Source organism: Hemicordylus capensis, chromosome 4 (assembly GCF_027244095.1).
Source record: "Hemicordylus capensis ecotype Gifberg chromosome 4, rHemCap1.1.pri, whole genome shotgun sequence".
Taxonomy (NCBI): Eukaryota; Metazoa; Chordata; class Lepidosauria; order Squamata; family Cordylidae; genus Hemicordylus; species Hemicordylus capensis.
Window position 1 is genome coordinate 170,340,972 of NC_069660.1, and position 20,163 is coordinate 170,361,134.

Below are 20,163 nucleotides of genomic sequence, written 5' to 3' on the forward strand. Positions count from 1 at the left end.
AAGGAGGATAAGTGAGGCACCCAAACAGAAGCTGCCCGCCCACCCTTTGGTTAGCTCACCTTGCAGGTCACTCTTTGAGCTGTTTTCCGGGCTTCTGCTGCAAATGCAAGAAACAGGAAGAGAAGGGCAGTGGTGGCCTCTCTCCAGATAACAGCTGAGCTCCAGCTCACACGAGCAGCCTCCCAGCAGCAGTCTGGAGATTTAGCTGGTGGGAGGCAGCCGGCAGGCTGTTCTGCCTGCAGCCGCTGATCGGCCACCACCCAGACCAGCTTAGCCTTTAGTGTGGTGTCCATAGTCCCCCATCCCCCTTTTATCCTTACAACATCCTATGAAGGTGGGGAGAGTGGGGATCCAAAATACGGGTATAATGGCATCCCAGACAACCACTTGCCCCCAGAAATACAGGACCTCCCAGCTTACGGGACTACTGGCAACCCTAGATGGGACTTGAACCCTCCCTCCATGTTACCAGTCTAAGACGGGGCCCTCTCATAACTTTGACCAGCAGGGGTGGGGCTGAGGCAGATTCCCATAGGCATCAAATATCACCTATGGAATGGTGGCAATCTGGCCTGAAAATGTGGATTAATGTATTCAGGCCTTGCCCCTTACATTATTTAGTTAACAGTATAGCATCTATTGGTATGGAAGCCTGGAGACTCAAAGAATAGAAAGTAGCCCAGTCCTAACCTCTTAGCAGGAGCTATACAGAGCAGAAGCATCAAGCACCACCCGTGGAGTGGGAATACTCAGCCTGTGTGTGGCATAAGATGGCCAGAGAGCTACTCTAGAGCAGAGCACGCTCTCCCTGTCCCATCAAACATGGAATTCCAGTTTCCCAGCAGAATTCCTATTCCCTGGAAGTGATCAAGATCTGCTCACAGGTTTCAGGTTATACTGAGAGGGCTGGCAGTGTCTGCTCCTAAGCATCATCACTCTGCTTACAGGAAGTGACTGGCTTGATATGGGCCTCTGCCCTCCAGTTGGAAAAGGATACTGAAAAGACATATCCTGAGGGCAGGGTGGGGGGCGGAGAGGGGTATCTTCACTTCACTTCACTTTGGGATAGGTGTTCAAACCATAAACATATGGGTCTCAGAGATGGCAGGTTGACGTTTAATAAAGTATTCTTAAAGAAATGGCAAAATTCAGTATCAAGAAGCATTTGTTTATGCTTCTAGTTTCATGTCTCTTTCTTTGTCTTTGATTTTTTTTTATATAGACACAGTTCCAACTGAGTCAGTCAGTATTCCTAACTCAAGAGCCCAACTGGCTCCCTCAACTATCAAATCCTAACTATCCTTTCTAACATTTCACCCTTCATGCATTCTTTCCTCTCCCTCTTACCTAGACATGCTCTGAGAGGTCCAATTCCCACCTATCCAGGCACACCCCAGACCACAGTTCACTACACCTATTGCTTTGCCGTATTCTCATACTGCATCTAAAGTAGCAGGAGTAAATTAACACATCTGGCAGAATGCCCTGGCTCTTCAGAGCAGCTTCAAGCACAGTGGGGCTGTCAAGAAGCAGAAGTGCCATATTTCCTGTTACTTCCCAACATTGCCCCGTAGCACATTTGCATTTCCCCTGTGTGGAAGATCTTACAGGTACACTATATTTTGCAAACGTCAGTTGGTGCCCCTGTTCGCTCTGCAGCATCACCACTTGAAGGTCTACTGCTTCTTTGAGTGACTCTGCCCATTCTTCCTTGCTATCCCTTACACTTGGAATTCCCTCCTGGGCCATCTATGTGGTGTTGCCACTCTTTTATTCCTTGAACCTCTCACAGCTCAGCTTTTCCCTGAAGCTGGTGGTTTAACCCATTAGTCCTCACCCCTACAAAATGTAATCTATGTGTGTGGCCATTCACACTTATTCTCCCTTTTTACCCTTCCTTCTGTTTTTCCTCCCAATCAAAACTGTAAGCTGAGCTCCCTAGAGGGATCTCTCTTGCTTATGTTATTCTAGAGGGCCATGTAAATCAGTGGTGGCTCTCTTCCCAAGGAATTACAAGCCACATTTTAACTTGAACTGAACTGATCCTTCCAGTCCCTGTCCCCCCCCCCCCCCGTTTCCCAAATGTCATAAATATCTCCGCCCCCCCCCCCCCCCCCCGCGTGGACCATGCACTTAAAAGAACTTCTGTCCTTTTGATCCCATTTTTTTTCTCTCTCTCCTTTTGAATGATTGCTTACTGTGAGTCTTGGTAGAATAAACTCCCTTCTCTGTTCTGGAGGAAGAACTGCCCCTTCCTCTTCTCACTTTGCACCCACAGACTGCTTTGCTCCTTTCTTTTTAGATCCTAGATGGTGACCTTTATGAGCGACTCCAAGACCAGCTTACTCTGATCAGCAAGACAGACTTGGAGACCTGCCAAGGCATGCAGGAACTCTTCCAGGGTATTCTAGATGCATCTGCACAGGTAATGGGACTGTGTTTTAAGGCCAAATTAGGCTCCCCTTTTGAGGAAACTCCCCCTGCCCATACACTTAGGCTTCTAAATAATGTGATGCATACAGCTCAGCCACATTCAGCCAAACATCTGGCTCCCAAGTGTGGGGTGTGGCCAGTGGAAGTGTCAGGGACATGGCTGGTAGGCATGAACCCCTCCTCCTTCACACCTTGCTGAATGAGGGGGCAGGGTCTGTAAAGGGCTCAAGTCAATAGCAGGTCCTCCAGAAAGGACAGACTGTTGGTCATCCTATTTATTAACATTTATGTTCTGCCTTTGATCTCAAACCAGTATGCAGCTTTCTCTCAGATGATTTGCCACTCTCATACTCTGTGCAGAATGACTTTCTCCTCTTGTTGGCCTTCCCCTCCTAAATGTTTTTTGTTTGTTTATTTATTTGATTTATATACCGCCCTTCCAAACATCACTCAGGGTGGTTTACAACAAAATATAAACAATTAAAATCAAAGCTAAATCAATTAAACAATTAAAATCATTTAAACATAAAAATCATTTAAAACCAACATTAAAATTTAAAACCATAGATCTGATTAAAAGCCTGGGTGAATACATGTGTCTTCAGTGTCTTTTTAAAAGTTGCCAGAGATGGGGAGGCTCTTCTTTCAACAGGGAGTGCATTCCAAAGTCCAGGGGCAGCAACGGAGAGGGCCCGTTCCCGAGTAACCATCAAACAAGTTGGCGGCAGCCACAGGCGAACCTGTCTGGATGATCTTAACAGGCACTGGGGCTCATGGTGAATATTCTTGCAGGTGTGCCGGGAGCAGAATCTCATCCTCTTCTTGCAAGCTAATCCTGTCTTTTCAGCAATGGTCATGCAGCCCTTCCACCCAGCAGGAGCTGACCAGGTAATAAAGGGGGAGCAACAATGGAGCTTCACCAGCCCAAGGGTCTGGGAGGCAGAAAGGTAGGTCTTTTCAGACAGGGCTATTAACATGATGAACTTTTCTTTCCAGATTTCTCTCCTGGATGTTGGTGGCAGCAACATTGGAGAGAGTGAACTGAAAAAGGAAGCACGCCGCTGGGCCACTAGAGCAGCCAGAGACTATAAAATACAAACTGTCAGTACACAGGTAAGCACCTAGGCCCTTATTCCCTAGGGAACACATTCCACATTGTAGGGCTTGTGTATATTCTTCCTTTCTCCTGGCTCTTTTATCTTCAGTGCTGGGTGAGATGGTGGGTGAATGCAAACCAGAGAGGCACATCAAAAATTAAATGGTCCTTGTAGGTTTTGCCTCATGAAACTCTGAACTTCAGTAATGTTGCTTGGGTCAATTTTGGATTCATTGTGGTATTGTATAGCTTCTGCAGAGAATGGAAACCAGGAGACAGCAGATCCCTGAAGCAGAGATGGCCAGCATGGAGAAAAGGATGGAAGAAGTAAGAGAGAACATCCGGAAGGCAGAGGTAGGTCTGATTGCATGTTTCCATGTCTGTCCCAAGTGATCTGTGATGCTTTGTCTGTCTTATACCTGTGCTTTGTACCATGGAAATCCACTGCAGACAGCTTGCCATTCTGTGCCATGGTGTGTGTTTGTGTGTGGACATGTGTGCACACTTGCATTTGCATTTTGTGTGTGTGTGCTTCTGCTCTCTTCACTGCAAATATCACAGGGGAAAGGGAAGCAAGCTACATAACTCAGAAGAAGAATCCTGTCAGTATAGATAAAGACCGCCTACATGTCACTCCATGTGATGGTATTTTGTAGTCTGGAAGTTGCCCTATGCTTCTGTGAATATGTTGAAAATCAGCTCCCTCGTATTTTGTCCATTTTAAGTTGGTGCTGAAGTGGAATGTGGATTGCATCCTGTCACAAATAGGTTCTTGCTTCATTGTTTTATCCTCCTTTGGTGCATTTATCAGTCACAGCTAGATAGGGATGTAGTTTCCCAACTTCCCATCATTGTTTGTGCATAAGATAAACACAGATGTTGAAGAAATTTGCATTGGTTCTTGGAAGAAGAAAGGAATGGAGCATTGGTTCACTTACCATGAAGGCTGCTTCTTGTTGCTGCATCCAAGGGTGTCTCCGTGAGTGGGTTATGATTCTCCATGTGACCCCTAAGGCAGGACTATGCAAATTAGAGTCTTTAAAAGGTGGAGAAACATGACCCCACCCAGTTCTTTTAGGACAAAAAATCCAAGAGTACTCGGAAGAAGAGAAACACATTGTAAAAGTAACTATAACAAAAAACAACAACAATGAACTAGGAACAAAAAACCCAAAAAACTTCCAACAGTTTGGAGGAAAAAACTTATTGTCTCCACCAAAAAGGTGGATTATACCAGAGTCTTTATTGTTTTTAGGCAAATAATTTAGATATACCTCCTCCCTCCCGAGGGATGGTCCCATACAATGCACGGGTGCTAAGAAGAGTGGGTCGAGATGCCCTTGGATGCAGCAGCAAGAAGAAGCCTTCATGGTAAGTGAACCAATGCTCCATTCTCTGCTGCTGGCATCCAAGGGCGTCTCCTTGAGTGGGAACATACCACAGCCCTCGGCCCAACTAGCAGGCGGGGGGGGGAGCACCCGCGCTTACTTCAAGGGAAGGACCTGTTGGAACACCCACCTCCCCAAGCCTGCTTGAGCAGAGGCAAAGGTATCCACTTTGAAGTGCCTGGTAAAAGTTGATGGGGCACCCCAGGTAGCCACCCTGCAAATGTTTGGGACTGGAGCATTAGTAGAAAAATGCTGCCAAGGTGGCGGCCGCCATGGTCAAATGAGCAAAAACTTTAGTGGTAGCCCTAAGATTCTGAGATTAATATGCACACTTTGAGCCACTGAGCTATGGTGGCGGAGGTCACAGCCTGACCTATGTTTCACGGCAAAAAGAAAATAAACAGTGACTCCATGGTCCGGATGGACTTTGTGCACTTCACGTAGGTCTTCAGGCACTTATGGACATCCAGCTTGTGCCAAGCGTTTTCTGCTGGATGAATCAGTTTTGGGCAAAAGGATGGTAATACCACATCCTGCGACATATGAAAAGGCGAGGACACCTTGGGTTGAAAGAAGGGGTCAAGTATGAGCTTCACTGAGTTCTCTGAAAAAATGCAGAGGTTTTTGTGAACTGAAAGGGTTCGGAGCTCAAAAACCCTTTTGATTGATGGCAATCAAAAAGGCAAGCTTTAGGGTTAAGAGGCTTATGGGGATAGATTTTATTGCCTCAAAGGGAGGGGTCTGTAGATTCTAGGACCATGTGCAGGTTCCATGTAGGGAAATAGTGCACCGCTGGTGGAACTAGTAGGATTGCGCCTTTGAGAAGGCGTCTCAAATGCAGGTGTCTTAGCTTAGAGCTCCTCGATCCCCCAGAAATAAGATCTACTAGGGTGGTGGCATGTCATTTTAGTGTGTTTGTGGTGAGCCCTTGGTCTTGAAGAAATTGTAGTAAATGCTTCATGGTAGCTGCCCTTTTTTGGAACTCCATGTCTTGCAGGCCACTGGAGAAACGGCCACCAAGATAGAGAGCCAGCGTGGTGTAGTGGTTAGAGTGCTGGACTAGGACCGCGGACTCCCGCGTTCAAATCCCCATTCAGCCATGATACTTGCTGGGTGACTCTGGGGCGGTCACTTCTCTCTCAGCCTAACCTACTTCACAGGGTTGTTGTGAGGAGAAACTTATGTAGTGCATCGCTCTGGGCTCCTTGGAGGAAGAGTGGGATATAAAATGTAATAATAATAATAATAATGATTCTGTTAGTGGAAGGGTGTGTAGACATTCAGATATTTATTTTAAAAAGCAATGAGCATGCAGAGTACACAGTTAACAATCAATGGCGGACAGGTTAGCATTAGAAGATGTATTTTCCAAGGGGACTCACTATCCCCTCTGTTGTTTGTAATTGCCATGACTCCACTTTCACAAATACTAAACAGAACAGGCCTCAAATACCAAACATCTAAAACATCAAGTAAAATCAACCATCTGTTCTACATGGACGATCTGAAGTTGTATGGAAAGTCCCAGTCAGAAATTGAATCACTGCTAAACACTAGACAAGTGTGCTGCATTAATAATGAACAGAGAAAAAATAACAAAAACAGAAGGAATAGAACTGCCCAATGGAAGCAACATCAAGAACCTGGAAGAGAAAAAATATTACAAATACTTGGGCATTCTCCATTCTCGCACACACTGAAGTTAAAAGAAAAATGGGAAGTGAATACATCAGGAGAGTTAGAAAAATCCTAAAGCCCAAACTCAATGGCGGGAACACCATACAAGCCATAAACACCTGGGCTATACCTATTATCAGATACACTGCAGGAATAATAGACTGGACCCAGGCACAGCTAGAGACGCTAGATCGTAAGACCAGGAAAATAATGACCATCAATCATGCTCTGCACCCCCGCAGTGATGTAGATAGGCTATACCTCTCTCGCAGCTCAGGTGGAAGAGGAATGCTGCAAGTCCATCAAACAGTAGAGGGGGAGAAAAGAGGCCCACCTTTTCTTTTAACTTCAGTGTGTGCGAGAATGGAGAATGCCCAAGTATTTGTAGTATTTTTTCTCTTCCAGGTTCTTGATGTTGCTTCCATTGGGCAGTTCTATTCCTTCTGTTTTTGTTATTTTTTCTCTGTTCATTATTAATGCAGCACACTTGTCTAGTCCAAACTCCATTGCTATATCGCTACTGAATATACGGACAGTGTTTAGCAGTGATTCAATTTCTGACTGGGACTTTCCATACAACTTCAGATCGTCCATGTAGATCAGATGGTTGATTTTACTTGATGTTTTAGATGTTTAGTATCTGAGGCCTGTTTTGCTTAGTATTTGTGAAAGTGGAGTCATGGCAATTACAAACAACAGAGGGGATAGTGAGTCCCCTTGGAAAATACCTCTTCTAATGCTAACCTGTCCGCCATTGATTGTTAACTGTGTACTCTGCATGCTCATTGCTTTTTTAAAAATAAATATCTGAATGTCTACACACCCTTCCACTAACAGAGTGAAGAAGATGCACTTAAAATGGTCAATAACAAGAAACTATTCAACACCAATGAAACAAAGCAGGCCTACAAGAAAGAACAAGTCAAGAACCGAGCAGAAAAAATGGAAAAATAAGCCTTTTCATGGTCAATATTTGCACAATATAACTGGAAAATCAGACATCACCAAGACCTGGCAATGACTTAAGAATGGCAACTTGAAGAAAGAAACTGAGGGTCTAATATTGGCTGCACAAGAACAGGCACTAAGAACAAATGCAATAAGAGCAAAAGTAGAAAAATCAACAACAAACATAAAGTGCCGCCTTGGTAAAGAAGCAGATGAAACAGTGGACCACCTAATCAGCTGTTGTAAAAAGATCACACAGACTGACTACAAACAAAGGCATGACAAGGTAGCAGGGATGATACACTGGAACATCTGCAAAAAATACAAGCTACCTGTAGCCAAAAATTGGTGGGACCATAAAACTGAAAAAGTTGTAGAAAACAAAGATGCAAAAATATTATGGGACTTCCGACTACAAACAGACAAACATCTGCCACACAATACACCAGATACAACTGTAGTCAAGAAGAAAGAAAAACAAGTCAAAATAATCAACATAGCAATACCAGGGGATAGCAGAATAGAAGAAGAAATAGAAAAAATAGCAAAATACAAAGATCTACAAATTGAAATTGAAAGGCTGTTGCAGAAAAAGACCAAAATAATTCCAGTGGTAATTGGTGCCCTGGGTGCAATCCCATAACAACTTGAAGAGCACCTCAACACCATAGGGGCCACAGAAATCACCATCAGCCAATTACAAAAAGCAACTTTACTGGGAACAGCCTATATTCTGCGACGATATCTATTACAACAGCAACAACATTGATAATAAAATTCAGCCATCCCAGGTCCTTGGGAAGGACTCGATGTCTGGATAAAACAAACCAGTCAATAACACCTGTCTGACCGTGTAAACAAATAATAATAATAATAATAATAATAATTAATTCTGTTAGTGGAAGGTTGTATAGAGGCTAGCGTCGTATCAAGCACCTTTGAAGAATAACCATGCTTTTTCAAGAAGCACAATTCAGTCTCCATGTGGCTAGCTGTAACCAGCCTGGATCTAGATGGTGCACTGGGCACTGCAGGGGTAGGTCTGCCCATGACTGGAAGTATCAGGTGATCTGCAGTAGCCAGGTTTTGTACTTCTGAACACCAGGGTCTTCAAGGCCCAAACAGAGCTACTAGTATGACCTGGGCCTTGAGGAGTTTAACCCATCATAGAAGCTGGGCAAGGAGCTGCATTGGTGGGAAAGCGTGCAGGAGATCCTCCGGCCATGGAGATGAGACGGCATCTGCTGATTCCGCTTGCAGGGAGGGGAACCAGGTGAAGAACCGTGGTACCTGAGCATTCTCTGGAGTCGCAAAAAGAACCATGGACGGGTGGCCAAAGTGGTCTGATATGACTCTGAAGGTGTTCGGGTTCAGCCTCCATTCTCCGGGGAGAATTTCCTTCCTGCTGAGCCAGTCTGTCACCGTGTTCAGGTCATCTTGCATGTGGTGCGCTGTTAATGAAGCCACATTTTGTCCAGCCCATTAGAACAGAAGAGCCGCTTTCGCCTGCAGAGATTTCTCCCTGGTGGTTGACATGCGCTTTCAAAGTGGTGTTGTCCATGCGGACCAGTATGTGTTGATTCTGGACCATGTGGTGGAATGCCAGAAGTGCCATTCAGATTGCTTGGAGATTCAGCCAGTTTATGCTGTGTTGTTTTTCGTTGGCCACCCACTTTCCTTGCTTCGACTAGTGGAGACAGTGGGTGCCCCAACCGTGCTTGCTTGCGTCCGTGGTGACGATGACTCATGGAGAGTCCAGGAGCTCCTTCCCCACGGAGATGTGTGTGTGTGGGGGGGTGTTCTCCACTATCTCAGAGATTGTAGTACATGAGGTGGAAGGTCCACTTGTTTGGTGGATTTCACAGCAACCTCTGGGTGGTAGGGTAGTAGAGACCATGACAAGGGCCACAGGTGGAAACGTGCCCATGGTACCGATTCCAGGGTTGCCACCATCAGTCCCAGCATCTGGAAGAGCAAGAGCAATGACACGTACTTCTGTACTAAGGTCTGATGGACTTCTGTCTCCAGGGTGGCTCTGCACTCTGGTGGTAAGAAGACCTTGCTCTGTACTGTGTCTATCACGATCCTCAGGTGCAGGGAAGAACGTAGAAGGCTTTTCTCCCTGTTGATCAGGAAGCCGTGATCCTGGAGGACTTGTAGCGTGGTGTTGAGGTCCTTCTAGGCAGCCTGTAGAGACGGAGATTGAAGGAGTAGGTCAAGCAGGCAAGCAAAGATCCTGACCTGTAGGAGATATGCTGACTGATGCCAGGTCTTTTGTGAATATGCAAGGAGCTGAGGAGAGGCCGAAAAGGAAGCACTCTGTATTGGCAGTGTGTTTTGGAGTATAGGGATCGTAGTAGAGGGTGGCTGCATTGATATATAGGTACGTGTAGATAAGCCTCCTTCAGGTCTATGGAGGAGAGGAAGTCCCAATAGTGTAGGGCCTCTGCGATCAACTCGAGAGATTCCATGCAGAACTTACTCTTTTTTACAAAGCAGTTGAGGTATTTTAAGTCCAGAACTGCCCAGAGAGAGACATCCTTCTTTGGTACGGTGAAGAAGATGGAGTAGATGCGCACTCCCTGTTGGTCTGCTGGCACCAGTTCTATCACTCCGATCAATAGGAGGTGTATCACCTCTTAGAGGCCCTTGTGTTTGGAGGGTAGGTGGGAGGTTGGGGTGAAGGTGGGGGGTGGTTTGGTCAGTTTTATGCAGTAGCCCCCCCCCTTTAGCCAAGAACCCAACAATCTGAGGTGGAGCCCTTCCAAGCGTGTGAGTGAGAGGAGAGGCGACCACTCGGGGCTGCCCAACCGAGTCAGGATTGCTGTTTTGGCCTGTTTGCCCTAGGTGGTGAAAGAGGCCCTGTTCCCAAACCCTTGTCTTGAAGGTCTGGATCTGCCCCAGAAGGAACGTTGGGACCTGAAACCCCGCTCCCTGCCAGCGAAGGGGGACCGAAAGGGGCGAAAGGAGTGGAAAAAAGTCTCCCTTTTGGGTGGACTAGTTTACACAATGAGAAGGGCATAGCCTTCTCATCTTTTGACTCTACTAGGATGTCTTTTAGGACTGCATCTCCAAAGAGCTTTTCCCCCATCAAAGGGAACTGTGACCAGATTGGTCTTAAATGCAGCATCTGTGCGCCAGTATTTTAACCACAGGTCCCGGCAGCCCAGTACTGAAGCAGCTCCTGCCCTTGAAGCAAACCTCATGGAATCAAGGGTGGAGTCAGAGATGAAGGCCTGTGTAATTTTAACAGGGTTTAGCGCAATCTTGACAGGTTGTAAACTGGATCCTAGATTAGATCATCCAGTCATATGAGAGACGCTCTGGCTACCATGTAGGCAGCTGCTGAGGCTCTTGTTGCAAAGGCGGTGGCATCATGTGACCTTTTCATATTAGATGCAGAAAAAAGTCCATTCCCCCTTAGCAGACTCAATGAAGTGCTTGGGAGAGGGAGTGTCATAGTGTTTGATTTGGGTCCAGGAAAAACCATAGCACTTTTACTCATAGGCTGCGATTCCTGTGGATTAAACTGAGTCAAACCTAGAACATGAATATTCTTGGATATTAATGTGGCAAAGTCCACTGACTGGAAAAAAGTATCTTGGGGGCTTCAGCATCCCCTGGTCCCTGACCACTCCCCCTCCTCCTTATCTGGTTGGTCAGGGTCTGTTCCCCTCAAGGGGTCCTCAGGTCTTCTGGAGTGACTCATCTTGGAATTGGGCTGAAGTTTTGTTTGGGGGGAGTTGAGGGTTTCCGCCTGTAGGTTGGACAGGAGTCCTGGGTGTGGGCCCCCTGGTGTCCAGTGAATTGTGACCTGAGATTTCAGAGGAACGGTTACTCTTTTTACTCTGCTTAGATCTAGACCTCCCCCTTTTTGCCCTTTCAATGTGCTTGTGCTTTTTCTTTGCCTTCTTGGGGCTGGAGTCTCAGAAACAGCAGATGCAGCTCTTGAGGTGGGTGACTGATCCCTGCTGTGCCATTTTCCATTATTTCTTTATTTGTATTTGTATTTTTATTGACCATAGCGGTCAAAGGAATGCGCTTATAGATCCACAAACCATGAATGCCATGTAGGTGGCATATCAGAGGGCATTTGATCGAGGAATTGCAGGATATGAGCGGGCTGGGCAAGGCTAGATCCCCCTGAGAGCCCCATGGGAGGGTAGGTAGAAGAATCAGAAGGCCCAAAATGGGCTGAGCTGCAGCACTCCTGGTCACCACAGTTCTGGTGGATGCTGTTTTTGCTGCTCCGTGGCCCGATCCTGCACTCCCAGAGGCCATCGATTTCTGAGATGCTGCCTGCATTTTTCTGGGGCTGGGTCCTGCAGACCACTGGTGGAGGCCACCATCACTTGAGGGGGGGCAGATATCAGCAGCCACGTACTCCACAAGACTTCGGGGAGCGGGTGAAAGTGCTGGGTAAAACAAAGGCCCTCAGCCCTGGGAGCCGGTGGTGAGCGGGAACAAGATTGGAGGTTGGTTCGTGCCCCAACCCCGCCGCCAAGAAAAGTGCCCAACTGAGCAGGTGGGAGCCTCGGAGTGCCACCCGAAAGCTGTTTGGCGGGGCGTGTACTCGATTCCAAGCCCCCTTCCTCTGTTGTGCCCCAAACGCCCGATTGAGTGGGCAGAAACTCCGGAGCACCACCCATCAGCTGTTTGGTGGTGCGGGCACTCTGCTCTACTGGTTTTTTTCTTCTTTTTAACCAAACGCCTGGTTCAGCGGGCAGGAGTTCAGGAACGCCTCCTGTCAGCTAAGCAGCAGGGTGAGCGTCCTGCTGGGAGGCCTCTGCTCCCGAAAGCGAAACTCGGCTTTGCTGCCCTCAGGGCGGCTTGCTGGCTGCTTGGAGGGGCTTCAGAAAGTGTTGCTGTAATTTTCCTTTTTCTAATCCATACGTAGAGCACATATCTAGCGTGCTCCCTACAAAGGCAGAGATAGTAAGAGGGCTAGGAGCCCAGTCAAGATAGAGGAGGAAGAATGGAGGAAGGCAGGGAAATAAATGAAACATTTAGAGAGAAATTCCTTTCCCCCCCCCCTTTTTTAAAGGAAGGAAGGACAAACCATCAGATAGCAAGCAAAGAGAACCTATGAACAAGTATGAGCCAGAAATGAAAGTGAAACAAGATTTGAGCAAAAGCTGAGGAGAATTGCCTTGGATCTAAACAGGACTAAAAGAACTGAGTGGGGTCATGTTTCTCCACCTTTTAAAGACTCTTATTTGCATAATCCTGCCTTAGGGGTCACATGGAGAATCATAACCCACTCAAAGGGACGCCCTTGGATGCCAGCAGCAGAGAAGGATGCTGCTGTGGAGAGAAGAGAGGAGCAGTGCATGGAGAGAATTTGAAACTTAATTTCATTATTAGTTCTCATGATCAGAAGATGGGTAGACACCGTTGCTATGGGAAATGAATCCTGTGAAATCTGAGAATCTGAATCCTAAGTGCTTTGCAGGCGAAACATATTGGTGAGGATCCAAAAAGCTACTTTAGATGTACCCAAGAGCTTGTGGGCATCCAGTGGGATTTATCTGTTTCCTTCAGACAGCAGACTCACATTGCCACATCTTAAACAGCTTTGATTTGACACACCAAAGATGAAAACTCAAATGGCAGGCTATATACATTGGAATAGGTGCTCTATGTGTTCTCATAAGGTTGGGGTTTTGTTGTTGTTGTTGTTGTTGTTGTTGTTGTTGTTAATGGTGGAGGGGAAAGTTTCTATCAAGTCTCCAGGGCACAAAGATCATGGATGGTCATGAGGATTGTAGCCTTTTATGTCCTGAATGCAATTCCAGTGTGTTCTTTTCCTTTGCAGCTGCTTGTATACATCAAAAGGCCAGACTTGTCATTGTCTCTTGCCCTTGGGGCAACCCCTTGTAGTTGGATATGCCAGTTTAATGAGGAAGGAACTGGGGTTGATGACTGCCTTGTGATCACGCTGTTGCCTTCTTTTCAGATCAGCAAAGTGAAATCTGAGGCACGATTAGCACTGCTGCGTCAGGCTGGCCTTGATGTAGACACCTGGCTAGCGAGTGCCATGGGGCAGGTGCTAGACGAAATGGAGCAAGAGCGGCGGCTGAGTGAAGCCCGCAGGTCTGAGAGAGGATCGACTCCTATGGTAAGAGCTGCCTCTCCCCATCATCGCTGACAGACAAATGGAATTGAAATCCATGTAACAAGTGATATGTCTCCTGTCTATGTTGTTGCATCATTTAGAAGCAGCCCTTCCATGAGGCAAGGTGAGGTGGTTGCCTCAGGCAGCAGATTATTGGGGCACTAGCAAGGCAGCAAGATGGCCTCCTGCCCTGCTTTAAGAAGGGGGAAGGGGTGTGCACAGGAGGGAGTGGCATTTGGTGCCCAGCCTCAGGATCATGGAGGATTTGGACCACTACTGGTGCCATTCATTTGTAGCCCTTAGCTGTGTGCCTCTTACAGTTGCTTGGCCCAGGGTGAGGCCCATGCAAGGAGGAGCACGGGGTAGCCAACGCTGGCCCTACCCCAAGGGCCTCCCTGCTGCCACCACCCTTCCTCACCCTATAGGGCTGGCTGTTAATTTGCCCCTCCTCATCTTGTTGTGGATTACCTCTTCTTCCCCACCCACCCTGCCCCTTGATGTGAACACCTGTGGCATAGTCTGAGTGTGCTCACATGCTGCTGCTGCCACCACAACAACATGGCTTGAAAATGCTGAGCACCCACCCACAGATGGGGGTGGGGGGCATCATATTGTCCTTGTACCCTTTTTGTCCTGGACTGCCTCTTGCCCTACCACATAACTTGCCCCAGGAATGACTTAAATGTTTCAGCAGGCAGAAGAATTTGATCTTGCCGATTTTGAAGATTATGATGACAGCACAGAATTGTTTGAGGACACAAGGCCAAGCCCAAATATGGCTCGTGTCTATCCTTCTTCCTGTAGAGTTTTCTTCCCATACCAGGTAATAACTTCTATCTTCCCCTAGGTCTGTGCCACTGCTTGCAGCTTGGGTAGGGGCAACTCGAGAATGTTGGGGTCCTCAAGAAAGAGACTCATCTGTTGAGCCTCCTAACAGCAAAGGAGAGAACAAAGCAAGAGAGAGTGCTTTTGCAGCCTCTCCAGTGTCTCTCTACTACTGCTCAGTGGCACCAGCACTCTGCTACATCCTCCATCTGGGATTCTGGAAAAGAGGGGTCCCTCATGCCATGCTGTGCACCTGGGAAAATCAGAAACAATGTACATCACTTTCTGAAACGTATATAAATCAGAAACAATGTACATCACTTTCTGAAACGTATATAGGTTCGAAACAGTGGATATCAGAGTTAAGGAACGTGGGATTTGACTACGTAGATCTTGCTGTTAGGGTGGAATTGTATATTTAAAGGGATATTCTTTATGCAATTGATTCAGCAGAGAATATAATTTAATTCTTCTGTAGATAGTATTGCACCTTTGTAAAAAAAAAATTTTTTAAAGGTTCCAGATGTAAGCAGTCTTAGGAGAAGTAAAAAAAAATCTCTTGGAATCTTCAAACTTATTTGAGAATGTAAAATTGCACAAAATATTGGAAAAATGTAATAGTTTGTATTAAAGTTTGTTATTAAAGGCATGTTAAAGTGGCATAGGCAGTATTGCAAAGCTAGGGTAGGACTCTTGCATTGCAAAGTGTGCTTCTGCCACCAGTTTAGCTGACTTTATGATGGGCCTCCTTTCCTCCCAGGCCTGCCAGTCTGATGAGCTGTCCATTGTCCAGGGGGAGGAGCTGGAGGTCATTGAAGATGGTGACATGGAGGAATGGGTCAAGGTTGGTGAAAGGAAACTTTCTCTCAGCAATGCGATGTCAGAAGCCATACAAGGAAGTCTAGTTCTGGGGTGGCTCACAATAGTGTGAATGAGTACAGGATAACTCAATGAATAATGGGGATGGCAGAACTCCTTGCAGTCCCTCTGACAGTGATGGCAGTGTCAGGGAGTCAACTGAGCACTAGTTTATGGTTTATAACAGAAAGAAAGCAGAACCTAAATTATAGCCTTGGGTGGAAGTCAGCTTCTTGCAATCTGACCTCTTGGATAGTCTTCCCCAGCACACGCAGAAGAAAGCACTGGTGCATGCTTGTTCAAAGGCATTTCTTAGTGTCGCTTCTCCCACCTGCCTTCAGGCACGTAACAGAGCAGGACAGGTTGGGTATGTCCCTGAGAAGTACCTCCTGTTTCTGGATTCGATAAGCAGGGAGTGCACAGCCCCAGATGGGAACAGCCAAGAAGGGTCCTCCGATATGGCATTGGAGAGGGAGCTGACGAACATCATGAGCATGGACCTGATGCTGGAGCCTGGAGGTATGTCTTGCTGAGGGAGTGGGTGGTCTGTGGGTGCCACAAGCTATTTGGAGCTGCACATATATGTGGAGGTAGAAACATGCATGCCTAGCAAAGCTTTTCTTCCCTGCCTATCAAGCCTTGCATGGTCAGAATCCAAAGAGGCCTCTGCCCAACTTGACCACCAAAAGAGCCTTCCCCTGAAGAGTGTATTGATTTATTTACACTTTTATCCTGCCCTTCCTCAAAGAGTATTGTTGAGCACACCTTGTAATGCTGTCTGTGCCCTCTGTTTGTTTGCAGCTCGGCTGGTACGAGCCCTCTATGATTATGAAGGGCAGAGTGCAGAGGAACTCAGCTTCCCTGAGGGAGCCATCATCCGAGTGCTGACCCGGGAGGAGGGAGCCATAGATGATGGCTTTTGGAAAGGAGACTTCAATGGGAGGGTTGGAGTCTTCCCGTCATTGGTAGTTCAGGAAATAACCGGCACTCAGGAAAGAACAGAGCAGGTGAGTCCCTATATTACTTGCATGGGGAGATCAGTTTCTTTGCCTTCTCCTGGAAACGAAGTCTGGACTGCTGCAAAGGCCAGTTGGTGGCACCCAGCATCTTGTGAACTGGTTCACAAACATCAGTTCACAAACAGCGCTCACTCCCTTCCGTCTCTAGCGAGTGTGACCAAGCTTGGAACTGGGGAGGGGGAGAGAGAAGGGTTCTCGCAGGGACAATCGAAAGTCTTCCAAAGGGAAGCATGGCTGTGAGGATGATTCCCTGTTCCTTCTCCCTAACTCTACAAGGTTTGGTTGGCTTCCAAAGCTATGCAGGATTTGAACTCTTGATAGTTTTGGCACTGATATGATGAGCCTTTCTTAGATCATAAAACACCTAGCTTCTTTCTCTGCCCCCCACCCCCATCTGTGGGCACTAAGGAGCAGCATAGGGCTTTATGGCTATTGTGTGATCTCTCCTGGAAACACAAAAGAGGATGCTGCTGATCTGTGCCCAGTTTCTAAAATGAGAGGTGTCCAAAGCTCAAAGCAGCCTGGAAGTCTGGAGAGGAGAGCTGGTCTTGTGGTAGCAAGCATGACTTGTCCCCATAGCTAAGCAGGGTCTGCCCTGGTTGCATATGAATGGGAGACGATGTGTGAGCACTGCACTATATTCCCCTCAGGGGATGAAGCCGCTCCGGGAAGAGCAGAAGGGTTCAAGTTCCCTCTCTGGCTTCTCCAAGATAGGGCTGAGAGAGATTCCTGCCTGCAACCTTGGAGGAGCCGTTGCTAGTCTGTGAAGACACTACTGAGCTAGATAGACCAATGGTCTGACTCAGTATATGGCAGTTTCCTATGTTCTTAAGTCATATTTTCTGGCCTGGAAGCCCTTCTCCCTAGTAATAGATGTGTGGGAGCTGGTTATGGCTACTCACAGGTAAAGACACTTCATACATGATTGAGATTGCGTCCAAATAATACAGAGGTATTTATTATGTGGGGTTGGAACCCAGGAAACAGTTTTGAGCTGCCAGTTCTGGATGGGATCACACTCCCCCAGAAGGAACAGGTACACAGTCTGGGTGTGCTTCTGGATCCACACCTCTCTCTGGTGACTCAAATTGAGGCAGTGGCCAGAGAGGCTTTCTCTCAGCTCTGGCTGATATACTAGCTGCATCCATTTCTTAAGATAAATAACCTCAAAGCAGTAGTGCATATGTTGTTAATCTCTGGACTTGATTACTGCAATGCTCTCTATGTGGGACTGCCTATATATTTAGTCTGGAAACTACAATTGGTGCAAAATGCTGCAGCCGAATTCATCTCGGGGTCATCTCAAAGAGACCATATTGCACCTATATTAAAAGAACTACACTGGCTACCAATATGTTTCTGGGCAAAATACAAAGTATTGGTTATAACCTATAAAGCCCTAAACAGTTTAGGCCTGGGGTGTTTAACAGAACGTCTTCTTTGCTATAAGCCCCACCACCCAGAGAGGTCTGTCTACAGGTGCCACCAGTTTATCTGAGGCTATTCAGCAATGGGCCTTCTCTGTTGCTGCCCCGAGACTCTAGAATGCACTCCCTGCTGAAATAAGAGTTTCCCCAACTCTGACAGCTTTTTATAAGTAATTTATTCACCAAGCTTTTAAACTGGAATTGTGGTTTTAAACTGTTTTAATCCCTTTTAGTTTTTTGTAAACCATCCAGAGACATGAGTTTGGGGCTGTATACAAATATACTAAATAAGTAAATATGTGTTTCAAGACACTCTTTCTTCACACGTTCCATGGCTGAGCCATGGGTTCCTTGGCTAAGCCGTGCTGATCCTAGTTCAAAGTATATCACCCCCCATACCAGCATGTGGGAAAACACTTGCCTGGATTCTGCCTTCCTCTTCAGAATTCCCTTCCCCTGCTTTGAGAGCCCACTGATGGCAGCCTGCCTTTGCTATTTCAGGAACTGCTCTCACCATCTCCTCCAGCCTTCTCCCCTCCGATTCTTGTTCATAGTGCAGCATCTCCTGAAGTTCTACTGGGAGGTGAGTTTGTTTAAATTATAGTTATACTGCCTCTCCAAAGGCTTTTTGGGATATGATATATAATGAGTTGAAGAAAATCTTTAAAGATACATTTTCTAAGAGGCCAGAATCCTTCCTGCTGAGAGTAACTCAAGGAGAGTTCTCCAGAAGAAACTGAACATTTTTTATGTATGCAACCACAGCGGCCAGGATAGTACATGCCCAGAAATGGAAAGACACTAAAATGCCTTCAAAAGAAGACTGGTTGATAAAAATTTTGGAATATACTGAGATGGCAAAGCTTACAGCACTTATAAGAGACAGAATTTTGGAATGTTTTAAAGACGATTGGGAACTATTTTACTTAAAGAATTGTTTTTCCAATATGGACTTTTCAGTGGGGTTTGAAATATAGTAATAACAGCAAATTGGGTTGGGTAAAATTGAGTAGCATTGTGAGTATGTATGTTTTGAATTATTAAAGCAACGGTTTATATGTATAGTTATTATGAACTGCGCAGATAGGCAAGCAGGAAGTCAATAATTACTTATGTAGAATTAGATAAATGAATGTAATTTGAAGTGTAAGAGCTATTGTAAAAACCAATAAAAATTTAAAAAGCAAAAAAGTAAATATTTTTATACTGCCTCTCAGGTGAAAGCCTCTCAAAACTTTTTACATGCAATAAAATGAAGATAACAAGAGTCTTCTGGCTGCTGCTGCTTGTTAAAGCTGCAGCAAGCCTGATTTTAAAAATCCCCAGGAAAATGACCACCAGGAAAACTTGGCAGGAGTTACAAGGAGTGGGACTTCTCCTCCAATGAATCGTTGATGTAAAAGTGGCCCCCAGTGGCTGTCTGTTCTCCTCTACAACAGCTCTAAGCAGCAGAAAAATGTGGAGAGATGAGATGGCAACAGTCTTCACTCCAGCCCAAGCGTTTGGAATCTGCTGCTTTTGGTTCTTAAAGTCAGAGTAGGCCTGATGTAAATAACTTTTAAATTACCTGAGAAAGCAGCCTGCAATTTTCTATAAAAGATGGTCTCTGGCATTGGCAGGTTGTATTAAGAGGTCAGATACTAAGCTAGAAATCCCCAGAATAGCTCAAGATGGTGATTGAGCTATTCTGAGATGATTGGGATTTTATGGATGGTTGAGACCTGGAGCCTTGAACCTGAGGTTTTGGTATATTTGTATATTGTTAATGAACCAGGGGCTTAGGCAGTACTGTGTTTGTTTTGTGTTTCCAGGTGGCTGGCAAGGAAGTGGGCACGGTTCTACTGACCTGAATGTGCCACGTTTTCGCCCAGTAAGTGTTTTCTCATGCATTATTGATAGGATGGCTCATAGGCCTTGATTCCCCTGCTCTTCACCCCACATCACCATAAAACACTTTCCCCACAGTAGTGTGTGTATGTGTGTGTGTATTCATGCGCACACATGCACGCACATCCCAGAGTTTGATTAGACTGTAATCTAATCTTTGATTTAAATGAAGTTACAGGATGGATGTAAACTGTTTGATTTTTATTTCCTTTTTTAAAGTCACCATGCAAATTAAAACTCTCAGGTAGAAAAGAAACATCTTCTTGGAGTTTGTGCAAAAGGCAGCAAACTGGAACTGCCAAGATTCTGTACACAAGTGAGGCTTTAGTCTTACCTCTGATGTCTCTTCTTCCCTTGAATTTGAAATAAGTGTGATATTTGAATAATCAAGTGCTTTTGCTCCAGTCCAGAAACAGTTGGTCCCCCCACTGTGATGCAGATCCAAACATTTATCGATCTCCTGTAAATTGTATGCTGGGTGTGTGGGAAG

At 46.1% G+C, this 20,163-nt stretch overlaps 1 protein-coding gene across 5 annotated transcripts in view; it reads left to right on the plus strand.

Moving 5' to 3' along the window:
- The window catches only part of FCHSD1 (FCH and double SH3 domains 1), a 52,416-nt gene that overhangs the window by 27,883 nt on the left and 4,370 nt on the right, over window positions 1–20,163 (plus strand). For 3 of the 5 annotated variants that reach the window (XM_053250256.1, XM_053250260.1, XM_053250258.1), the window contains 11 exons: window positions 2,303–2,425; window positions 3,226–3,321; window positions 3,430–3,546; window positions 3,779–3,883; window positions 13,499–13,660; window positions 14,349–14,480; window positions 15,243–15,326; window positions 15,682–15,859; window positions 16,142–16,347; window positions 18,288–18,369; window positions 19,598–19,656. In XM_053250256.1, the coding sequence (XP_053106231.1) occupies window positions 2,303–2,425; window positions 3,226–3,321; window positions 3,430–3,546; window positions 3,779–3,883; window positions 13,499–13,660; window positions 14,349–14,480; window positions 15,243–15,326; window positions 15,682–15,859; window positions 16,142–16,347; window positions 18,288–18,369; window positions 19,598–19,656 (1,344 nt within the window). The remainder of the gene's footprint in view (window positions 1–2,302; window positions 2,426–3,225; window positions 3,322–3,429; window positions 3,547–3,778; window positions 3,884–13,498; window positions 13,661–14,348; window positions 14,481–15,242; window positions 15,327–15,681; window positions 15,860–16,141; window positions 16,348–18,287; window positions 18,370–19,597; window positions 19,657–20,163) is intronic. The other 2 variants (XM_053250257.1, XM_053250259.1) reach the window with 2 other exon arrangements.